Here is an 11,104-nt window from a genome sequence, read left to right on the forward strand (position 1 = left end):
ATATAGCCAGCCATTTGCTTAGAACAAAAAAAATCATAATAATGAAAAGAAATCATATTCTTATAAAAAAAAACAAAGAAAAAACAACATTATAGTCATTTAATAGATTGCCCGATAAAAGAAAAGGAAACAAAACACAGAGCCATTTAATTAGAGAAATAAAGTATTTGATTTTTCATTATTTTAAATTTCAGATGGTGCAACAATATATTCATTGTCTATATATTAAATCTATAAAATAAAAATTTTACCATAAAAAAAAAAAAAAAAATTATCCCAATTTCAAATAGAGTGGAGGGAATTGTCCCTTGTTACGGATACAGTGATACACCCATGTCATACGGGGGAACATTATACGTTGAACCTTTGTCTTTGACTTGGATGTTTAGACCAAGAGTCACCGCTTTCTGTTAAATAACGGGTGTCGTGTCGTGTGTGGTGGTAAGCAGTGAGTGAGTAACATGAACCATGTGCATTTGTTTTGTGATTGACCACATTGCCCCTTGCCGCTTATCTTTGATCCCCAGTCAAGACAAGCCGCTCCTACTTGCCCCTTCTCTTTTCTTGAAGTGTAAGTGCCACTTCAAGAGCTCAGAACTCAGAAGGGACTCTTCCTTTTTATATTGGAAACAATTATTCTCACACCCAGCAGTTCTGACATCTCTCTCTCTCTCTCTCTCTCTCTCTCTCTCTGTTGCTTTGTTGCTTGCTTTATGTTGAAGGTCAGATAGAGAGACAACTCAGACAAAGGAGGAGGAAAGGGAAAATGGGTGTGGGAACGAGCACTTTTGTAATCAGATGGATCAACTTTCTCACCATGGTATGCTTTGAGCTGTTTATCTCCCTTCTTGTTTGTTTAGATTCTAGTTGATTATTTTTCACTTTTGAAGTTGATTCTTTTTGTACATTTTGAAAAGGCCCTTCTTTTTGTGTTCTCCATTTCTTGGTTTGCTCTTTTGGTGTTGTCGATCAGGTCATACATGGGTTTGTTTCTGCTGCTGGGTTTTAATGTCTGCCTTGTTTTGTGGGTTCTTTTTAACATTCTTTTAGTGTCTATTGGGTTTGTTTCATTTGCAAGATTTTGGCTTTATCTGTTATTAGCTCTAAATTTGGGTTCTTGCTGTTCAATTTACTCTGACATTGCTTTTGTAGTTGATTCTGCAAATTGTTCTGGATGGTTAATTGGAATGAGAACATGAAAAATTGAAGCAACGAAGTAAATCATGTGCCTTTTATCTTTTTTTATAGAGGGTTTATGTTTACTTCTTACCTCATTGTGCAGCTTTTAGCTGTAACTGTCATAATTTTTGGGATATGGATGAGCACCCATCAAGATGGCTGTCGAAAGTCCCTCACTCTCCCTGTTTTGGGCCTTGGTGCTGTTATCTTTGTGGTGTAAGTTTTTCTTGCTGTGTCAGTGGACTTTGAAGCCTTCTTATACTTCTAATATTTTCCCTTCCCTTAACATTTACATATTCGTTTCTGTTTTCCTTTGAACTGTAGATCTATAATCGGGTTCTTTGGCGCACTCAAAAACAGCTCCATACTCTTGTGGATCGTATCCTTTTCAAAATGAGTTTATTTGTGTCGTGTACAACATTATTTCGTTTCTCTTTCTTTATTTTCTGGGTGCGCCTTGACGTGTTTCACTTGCAGTATCTGATCATGTTGTGCTTCATTCTGGTGGGAATTCTAGTATTCACTGTATTGGCGTAAGTATATGTGAAGCTGAAGTTGATTTGTTGTCTAAAGTAAAGCTTATGATTGGGGTTGTAGATAACTCTTTTTGCCATGGATTTCATACTTTTTCTGCAAGTGCTATGTTATTGCCATTTTTGTTTCCTGAGCTATCCATCTGAAAATTCTTATAGAAATAATCATATTAAACAGAAAATCTAGTCAATTGGTCTTATATGTCTAAAATGATGGAGAATAAGTGGATCATTACTTGTCACATCATGCTACTGCTTAAGTCTTCTGGGTTTAATTTTTGGTCTTTTGGTATTAGTTGAGTGCTTTCAAATTCTGTGAGACTTTTGACAAGTTGTTATGGGGCTTTTGGCTACAAAAATAGAAGATTGTTTTGGAATTTTATGCTTTTTTGCTTGATGTGCAATCTTTGGTGAGGAACTCTCAAGCTTTTGGAGTGTTGAAGGACCATTAGATTACATTAAGCTCGCATTTCTCAGAAGCTTAAATACCTCCCCTTGAGAGTGGATCTCTCTACTACTTTCTTTCTAGATTTTGTTTTTAGCTGGTGTTGGTGCTAGCTCATTCTAGTTTATTCCGGACTTGAGTTATTGTATGCTTCCCATGTATACGTGTAGCTACCCTTTGGTTCATTTTAGTAAAATTTGTACATTTTAGAAGAAAACGAAATTGCATGGTTGTGGCATGAGTTTATATGGGAACTGGACATTAAATGCAAACCTCAAAAAGCGATGAAGATGTGGTTTTGAGTTGAGCGGATGAGTGGAATATGATTGTGTGGCTAATTTTATGACAAACAGAACAAGGAGAAGACACTAAATCTATTGACAACTAATGATATATGTTGAGGGTATATTGCCAAATCAATCTGGTGCTTTTGTCACCATTTCCTAAATTGCCAGAGTGGGTTTCCAGGTGTGGTATTCATTTGTGTTCAATGCAGCTCCAATGGAAGTAATTTCTCTGAAGATAGTGTTGGTTAAATAAGTAAAACATGATCTTCCCAAATCACTCTGGTGCTTTTGTCACTATTGTCTTTAATGCTACTTTTTTTTTTAGTTTTTTTTAGTTAGTAAATAATATAATTTTTACGTTTTCTACTTGCAAATCTCATACAAAGCACTCAATTTTACTGCTAGAGGTGACTCATTTTTGAATCCACTTAGAGGATTTACTGTGGTCATTCTTCATTTAAAGTATGAATGTTAATATTCAATTATTTTTATGTGAATGCTGTGAGAAAAAACATGAGTTTGATTCAAAACAATAATATTGTAGCTTCCATACCGAGTCATTATGAACTCTAATGCGAACATCGCCTAAGCCCACAACATTCAGCGCCGTTCCGTCAGCCAAATACACCTTCCCAAAATCTCCACCAACATAGTTTTCGAGAATTTCACGGATCGCTGTCGTATGAAAAGATACTCCTGAGTCTAAGACCCAAGAATCAAGGGGACTGTCAACAGAAAGAAGTAGGGCATCATATACTTCTTCTGTCACTATGTTTGCATAATCGTTCTCAGTCTCCTTCCGCAATTCCCTGCAATTCTTTTTGTAGTGGCCAGTCTTGCCACAGTTCCAACACTCAGGTTGTCGGTCGAATCTGAATTTGCTTCTCCCTTTTCTAGACTTTGATCTGCCTTGACAAGAGTTTCTATCTTGTCCTCTGCCCCGAGTCTCGAGGTTTAAAGCAGCACCAGAACAAGAGGCTTCACCCGCATCTTTTCTGCGAACCTCTTCATTGAAAATCAAATCCCTGACGTCTTCATAGCTCAGTTTACTCTTTCCTACAGAGTTACTCACAGCCATCCTCACTGCTTCTCAGCTATTTGGCAAAGATGCCAAGACGATCAACGCTGGGGCCCACGTGTGATGGGTGGCAAGTCACACCTAACAACATATTCTCTTCGCCAATAGTTTAATCTTTATTTTGCCTTCTTTCTAGATAATGTTAAGAAGTGTTTTTTAACAAGTAACACACTCACTTCTTCTTGGTGCTTGTTCTAATCTTATGTAACTTTCTTCCTTTCCTTGTAGGTTTATTGTAACAAATAATGGATCTGGTCATAGCGTTGTTGGTTTGAGGTGAGAATACTTGTAATTCATCTGATAGCATCATCATTGTTGCCTCTCACTTTGCTTTTGGTTGGTAAAATGCTCAATTCCTTTTTAAATGGTAATATTCTGTCATTACTTCTTTCTTGTTTTGATTCTCTTATGCAAGAGTCAACTAGGGTTGACATGATGTCTGCAATTAATATCTGTTTTCTTGTTTGGTTAGGTATAAAGAGTATCAACTTCAAGACTATCACTCATGGTTTCTAAAACAGGTGAGAATATTATATTATTAGCAATGCGAAGAATATCAGTGTCAGCTTTGTTATGTAATAATGCTTGATGTTGGTGTCTTAATTTAGCTGAATGATACCGAAAAATGGAAGCGCTTGAAGAGCTGTCTTGTGAAATCTGAAGATTGCAATAACTTATCGAAGAAGTATAAGGTCTGGTTTTGAACTTTTATATTGAATTTGTTGATCTTTTCTCCTGTGACATGAATGGGGATGTTTTCACTTCTCCCCACCATTTGGTTTAAGATTTCTTCACTTGTTGATTGCAGACCCTTAAACAATATAAATTGGCAAAACTGAGCCCCATTGAGGCTGGCTGCTGTCGACCGCCGTCTGAGTAGGTGCCTTGCCGTTGTTTTGTAAAGTTTTCTCCATTCTGAAGCTAAAATCCTCTTCAAGTAAAAAGTACATAGATTCCAACAATGTTTTTCACACATATGTGATTATATATGCAGTTTATTTCAGACAATAATTCAAAATGGTGATGATCCAAGTTACTGACATCAATATTTGCTATTATTCAACTCAAATATAGGTGTGGTTATCCTGCTGTGAATGCATCATACTATGACTTGAGCTTTCATCCAGTTAGTTCCAACCATGACTGCAAACTTTACAAGAACTCCCGGGCCATCAAGTGCTATAATTGTGATTCCTGCAAGTAAGCATCATCATTACCTCATTGTCTTTTCCTCTTTTTCTTGAATAAATCTTCCTACATTTTGCCTTTTCCCAATCTCTCACCAGGGCTGGTGTTGCACAATACATGAAAATCGAGTGGAGAGTGGTTGCAATCTTCAATATTGTTTTGTTTCTTGTCTTGGTAAGACACAAATGACCTGTCTATATATGTTGTCCTTTTACTTGACACTTATGTTTCATTTGTTGTGCAATGCAGTCGATGATATACTTTGTCGGATGCTGCGCACGACGAAACGCTGCCCAGAGCCAGAGCCGGAGCCGGAGCCGTTCGAAAGCTTGAGGAGGACCTATTATTCATGCTGTGGGTTGGGAAGTTTGGGAGGCCTTTTACAAGAAACTTTGAATTCAATAGTGTACAAATTTTTAATTTCTGATGAAATGGAAACAAATTGTGTAATTTATGTACTTGGTGAGCAATATTCTTCCATCCGATTCCTATGAGTAATGAATCACAATTCCAAATCTGATTTTCCACTCCAATGTAAAAAGGAAAAAGGAATACTAGGAAGGTGGGGAATGTGAATATTAGGTTATGAAGCATGTGAGTGTTCTGTCTCTCTGTCTGGCTTCAAATCCACGCTCACCACCTAATTTTGTTGTACGTAATAACAACTAATGTTAACCATGTAATGATAGTGTCGTTTTTGTTTAAAGAAAAAAAAAAAAAAAAGGTTTGGTTGTGGGAGTCAAATTAGATTAACTTTATTACGACACGTGGTAAGGCTGTTTTATTAAATGGATTTATTGGATTAAAAAAAGTGGCATAGAGATACTCGCAAGCCCAGCGGAGAGACACTTCAAACCAATTAGCAATTGTCACATGTCTTATTATGTTTTATTATTTAAAATTAAAAAAAAAAAAAGAAGGGGGTTGCTCTTGCCACTCCTATTGCGGGTTAGGGGTGGTTTTGGCCACCCCCTATGGTTAGCTTAGGGTAACTGAACCATTTTAATTTTTTTTTTCCTTTCTAATTTTATTTTTTCTTTTTAAATTTTTACTTAATATGATGTGGTGTATGGAACGTGTTGCATTTGTGAAAGGCGATGACTTTAAAAATATTTGATGGAAGTACCATTTGGGTCCTTCAATTAATACAGATACCATCTATGATAATTTTTGAAATCGAGGGTCCATTCGAAAAAGGAAGCAACATTTTATTTTGAGTAACGATATATACCACATTTTTATCTTACAACTATCTCATAATATACTTGTATTTTAGGCAGTTTTAACCAATTATTATATATATTTGTTTAATAAAGGTTATTCAAAGGTTAATTAAATATGGGATAAAATACACTTTTTACTAATTAATCTTTTGGTTTTTTTTTTTTTTTTTTTTGAGAAATACACTTTTTACTTCTTGTACAGTTATTCATTTTGTACTTACACCTAAAAATTTAAAAAGTGACAGTATGACCTCCCATATTACCACCGCGTATCAAATTAGACACTTTCTCATTTTTCTTCCCAAAATACCCTTAAATTCATTAAAAAAAAATCATTTGAAAAAAAATTAAAAAAACATTAAAAAGGGGTGACCCTTTTCATATTAGTCCAATTAATATATTTTTTAATTTTATTTATTAATAACTTAAAAAAATGTAAAAATTTTTAATTTGACCCATAATAGTCGAGGTGAATTTTTAAAGTTTAAAGTCATATACGTATAGTTAGGAAATGAAAGATACTTCGGACTATTAAAGTATATATTCCCGCTCCTTTTTTTCTTCTTTCCGACCAAGAAACGAAAGGCTTTTCACTTTCACCAAACCGAATTCTTCCTTGCCCCTCCGTAAATCAAACGCATTCCCTCTTCTCCTCTAGCCATCCGATCAGTGAACCAAGAGGATTCAGAATTCTACTTGAGGTAATCTCACTCGAACAGCCGTCCAATTTTCTTACCTCTCGTTGATTGGTGATGGTGTTTGTTGTTGAGGGAAAGTTGATTGGGTCTTTTGGGTTGAGATTAAATTGATGATTTTCTTTATACCCATTTGATAGCTAACCTGTTTGGGATTGAGTTTGAGAAATAAAGCGTTTAAGTAAAAAAGAGCTTTTAGGCAAAAGTTTCATTTTTAAGCTTTTACTAAAAGTATTTTTTGGCCATCTTTTAGCTTTTTGAACATTTAAAAGTGCTTTTAATTTTTCTATCAAACGAGTACGTTTTTCTTCAAACGGGCTTTCTGAGTATTAAAAGTAATTTTAGGCCCTTCAAACGCAATTCCAAACAGACCCTTAGGTAGATTATGGGAAAATTTTAGTGATTTTTTTTTTGATAAATCCTTTACATTTTTGTGATTTCTGAACTTGTTCTCCGCTTTTATTTTTATGTTACAGTGTATTGGTTGTGTGACTTAAGTTCGATGTTTGAAAGAACTTCTTGAACTGTGAATTCTAAAAAGGTCTTCTTTCTTATATCAGTATATGCTACTTCCCTTATGCACCACTCTGTTTCATACATAAGCTTTTAGATTTTAATTTTTGAGTATGATTTTTACTGACTAGTGGAAATGTATCCATTAATGTCTTCTTGTGATGGTTTTTTTTGTTTGGAACCAAAGATTTATCAATCTCTTCTTTGGTTTTGGAACCAAAGATGTATGCTGACGCAGTTTTGGTGTGTACCCGTATGTATATAAGGTTGTGTATAAGGGTGTTTTATTCATCAATGCTTACTTTTAATGCCATCTGCGATTGAAACTTTCAAACTGTAGTTTTTTCAATCAGAATGCAGATGTTTGAGCTCAGATCCATCTCTTTTCGTTTAACATATCCCGTCCAAACAGGGGAGCTTGCTGTCCGGACGGCCACTGCATGGGGGTCAAAATCTGCTTGCTGGAAATTGTGTCCGGACAGCTCTATCTTCGTGTCCGGACGCTATCATGTATTTGAGCTCTTGGATTGCCTTGTCTTGTGAATGAATCTTGGAGCGTTGGAACTTCCATTTTGATCACCGAATTAGCCAACACAAGAACGAACACCTTTCAAAATACATAACATATAAAACTTTCTAAGTGAAAAAGTAAAACTACAAGAACCGTAGGAATTGTTACAAAATGAGACATGGAAATGAGCAACTACATTGTAGTGTACCAGTTATATATGAGTTAAAAGGTTGACAATTCCGTCTTATAAAAGAATAGACCGGAAGGTCCACCTTCTGGCATCAAAGCCAGCATGACAGGACCTTGAGCTCCTTCTTCAACAGACACGCCCCCGGTTTTTCGATTCAAATCCGTTTTGACTAGGCCGGGAGTAACTGCGTTAATGGAAATATTGAGGTACTTCTTAGCCAGAACCCTTGTGTAAGCATTTAGAGCTGCCTTGGAGACAATATAAGCAGGATAATTTGAAGGCCAGACTTTGACTTGTATCAGATTCTCCTTGATGTCTTCTAAGAACCCTTCCACCACATTGTCCACTTTCTCTTCTGTGAGGCCATCTACATCTCCTAGCTCCTTTCTTGCATTCTCATTTGAGATATTCTGAAATACAAACAGAAAAATTAAAAATCAGAAATTACCGTGAAGTTTCCAAGTGTTTTGAATTGTCATGATTTGATTAACCCTGTGTTAATTTGTTGAGGAATCGTGCCTTCTTCCATTGTTAGTAGCATCTAACTTTTATATAATATTGTATATATATTTGTACCTTTAGCCATCCGAGGGAGGAGGAGACATTTATTATTCTTGCCGAATTGGATAATTGAAGAAGTGGAATTAGTTCTTTGCTTACTTGCTTCATCCCATAATAATTTGTTCTTATACAATCCGAGGCTGTTTCGTAAGTTTGCTCATAATCTGTCTCCAAGCTTCCGATAATTGAAGTAATCCCTGCATTATTTATCTGCAATTTGAAACAATTTCAATATATATCAGAGTACTAAAAGAGGGGATAATTAAGAACACGATTTCATCTACTTAAATTGGTCTTTGTTTTTCACCAAGCAAATGACTTTTTGTTCATCATGATCTAAAAAACACTACATGATTTCATCTTAATTCAAAACTATAGACTGATTAGAAAGGTATCTGTATATGATTATTTATCCTCCTTAGACCATTGAATAAGGGTTCATCCATATTCATCATTTTTTCTTTTTCAAACATCCATATGAATTTCACATCTATACAAGTCAAAGTCATATCTTCCATTAAAATCAAAGTATCCTACCAAGGATCTCTTCCATTAAAATCAAAGTATCCTACCAAGGATCTAGACATGCAATACAGGCAGTTAATATGAGAGGGTAGGTGGGTCGCGCACCTATAGGGTAGTCCAAACCAGTTCAGGGCTTTCCTATCCAATCGCATTAACTGCCCGTGCAATACAAACAACTAATTATACGTGATCACAAGTAGCAGAGATCGAGTTGGATTACATACCAATATGTCAAGCTTCCCAAATTGGGTTCTGATGAAATTTGCAAAAGATGAAATGCTAGCCTTGTCCACCACATCAAGTTGATGAAAAATCACATCGGAATATCCAGCCGCCTTGAGTTTTTCAATAGCTTCACTGCCCCTCTTCACATCTCTAGCAGTTAATATCACCTTCACCCCATTTGAAGCTAGCTGCTTACATATTTCAAATCCTATCCCTTTGTTGGCCCCCGTAACAACTGCAATCCTGAAGCAAAAAGTTTGAAACAAATGCAAAAGCAAAGAACTTAAGGGAGAGTATTAAGGATGTTTCACTACTCATATTAAAACGTTGTTGGTAAAGATGCAATTAATTACCTCTTCGTCATGTTTGTTGACTTGTTTCCGCTATTCATTGACGCCTGTTTATGGGAAGTTTATGGTTTTGCTGTTGGTTTTATGGTTTAAGGTAAGGTTATGGGGTATTTATAGTTGGTCATCTCTGGGTTTTCTACGCACGCAGTGACATCTTTCTACTAATTGCTATCTTCCATGTTAGTTATTACGTATACGTATAGTGTTCAGTAGGTGACTTGATTTTCTCATCAAGTCTTTGACTTATTTTTCCCTCCCACACCTTTTGTTGTCTCTCATTTATTATTGCTTAATTTGGCTCCTTCCTTGAGAAGCTTAATTATTTTGACCGACACTTTTCTTCTCAACCATATACGGCGCCATTCGGTCATTTTGTCAAGAAGAAGAAATAAGCTGAAATTGCCGAAAAAGAAGAGCAATTTGAGAGAGATTGATGCAAATCAGTAGGGGTGTCAAGGCGGTTACGGTTAGCGGTTATTGGCAATAACCGCTAACCGTAACTGCCTTAGGGGTTAGTAAATTTCACTAACCACTGGTTAGCGGTTAACCAGTGGTTAGCGGTTAATGAAGTAGATAACCGCCTGCTAACCGCTTTTTCAAAATTTGGCTTTTTTTAGGCCTTTTTGGGCTTTTTTTAGGGCTTTTTGGGCTTCCTTTTTTGGGTTTTTTGAGCCTTTTTGGGCTTTTTTTAACCCTCTTTTTTTCTTTTCTTTTTAGTGTCTTCTTGAGCCCAATTGCTATAAAAAGAGCCCATATTGAAAAATAAAAAATATTTGACCCAAAATTTACATTTACTTGTACTTTAAAAAAATTTCCTTAAATATTAAATCATAACCGGTTAACTTTTTCTTTTTTTAAAAAAAAAACAACATATAAAAAAAAAATTCAACACAACATATAAAAAAAAATTCAGAATTCAGACAACTGTCACAACATATAAAAAAAACATATAAAAAAGGTTTAATACAAAGCATATAAAATAAGTTCAAATAAAACATTAAATGATACAAATAAAACATTAAAACTTCATCAATCCTCTCATTTGGTCCTCTAGCAAATCCTCTATCAATTGTGATTATCATTGTACATGAATCATATGATTAACTTGTAAACTTATGACTTATGAGTTATGTCATATTATATATGTATTATTTATTATTATATAATCATATGATTTAATGATCAAGTCATCATGTGATATAATCATATCAATTATAGTGATAATATATAAATTACTAAAATTATAATGATAATACATTAATACTTAAATTTTGTTTATAAGTAACACCTTGGTTATTGTTTAATTCAATGTCAATTACTTAATTTGATATTATACGAATCATATCATCATTTTACATTAATAATATGATTCACTTGAAGTCTTGAATAAAGTATTTGAATTGTCATTGAATCATATGATTAAGTATTGATATTATACATTTATATTATTCATATGCATATGTAGACTTATATAGATTTATAACATATATAGACTTATAAGTTTATAACATACATTGGAAATAAGTCTCTAGATATTTAATTATTGTATTAGTATGAATTGGTATACTTATGAGTTATGTCATATTATATATGTATAATTT

The 11,104-nt window shown here is 34.7% G+C and overlaps 2 protein-coding genes across 3 annotated transcripts in view; one reads left to right on the forward strand and one right to left on the reverse strand.

The window, feature by feature from the left end:
• The first annotated feature begins 514 nt into the window (after positions 1-514).
• LOC132175248 (tetraspanin-10-like) lies at positions 515-5,228 on the forward strand. Of its 2 annotated transcripts, XM_059587123.1 has the most exons (12): positions 515-571; positions 728-820; positions 1,283-1,395; positions 1,504-1,558; positions 1,657-1,712; positions 3,751-3,798; positions 3,995-4,043; positions 4,131-4,214; positions 4,331-4,398; positions 4,597-4,722; positions 4,809-4,884; positions 4,960-5,228. In XM_059587123.1, the coding sequence occupies exons 2-12, from the start codon at positions 767-769 to the stop codon at positions 5,041-5,043; spliced, it is 813 nt and encodes a 270-aa protein (XP_059443106.1). In that variant the 5' UTR covers positions 515-571; positions 728-766; the 3' UTR covers positions 5,044-5,228. The 2 variants fall into 2 exon arrangements, with proteins under 2 accessions (XP_059443106.1, XP_059443105.1); XM_059587122.1 differs by lacking the exon at positions 515-571 and having other exon boundaries at positions 578-820; positions 1,504-1,712.
• A 2,590-nt stretch (positions 5,229-7,818) lies between these two features.
• Positions 7,819-11,104, reverse strand: part of LOC132175268 (peroxisomal hydratase-dehydrogenase-epimerase-like) — an 11,907-nt gene continuing 8,621 nt past the window's right edge. Inside the window, exons 7-9 of the mRNA XM_059587148.1 lie at positions 9,153-9,435; positions 8,419-8,613; positions 7,819-8,252 (exon numbers count right to left, since the gene is read on the reverse strand). Coding sequence (XP_059443131.1) covers positions 7,875-8,252; positions 8,419-8,613; positions 9,153-9,435 — 856 coding nt within the window. The 3' untranslated portion in view covers positions 7,819-7,874. The remainder of the gene's footprint in view (positions 8,253-8,418; positions 8,614-9,152; positions 9,436-11,104) is intronic.

Source organism: Corylus avellana, chromosome ca3, assembly GCF_901000735.1.
Source record: "Corylus avellana chromosome ca3, CavTom2PMs-1.0".
In the NCBI taxonomy this organism is placed as follows: Eukaryota; Viridiplantae; Streptophyta; class Magnoliopsida; order Fagales; family Betulaceae; genus Corylus; species Corylus avellana.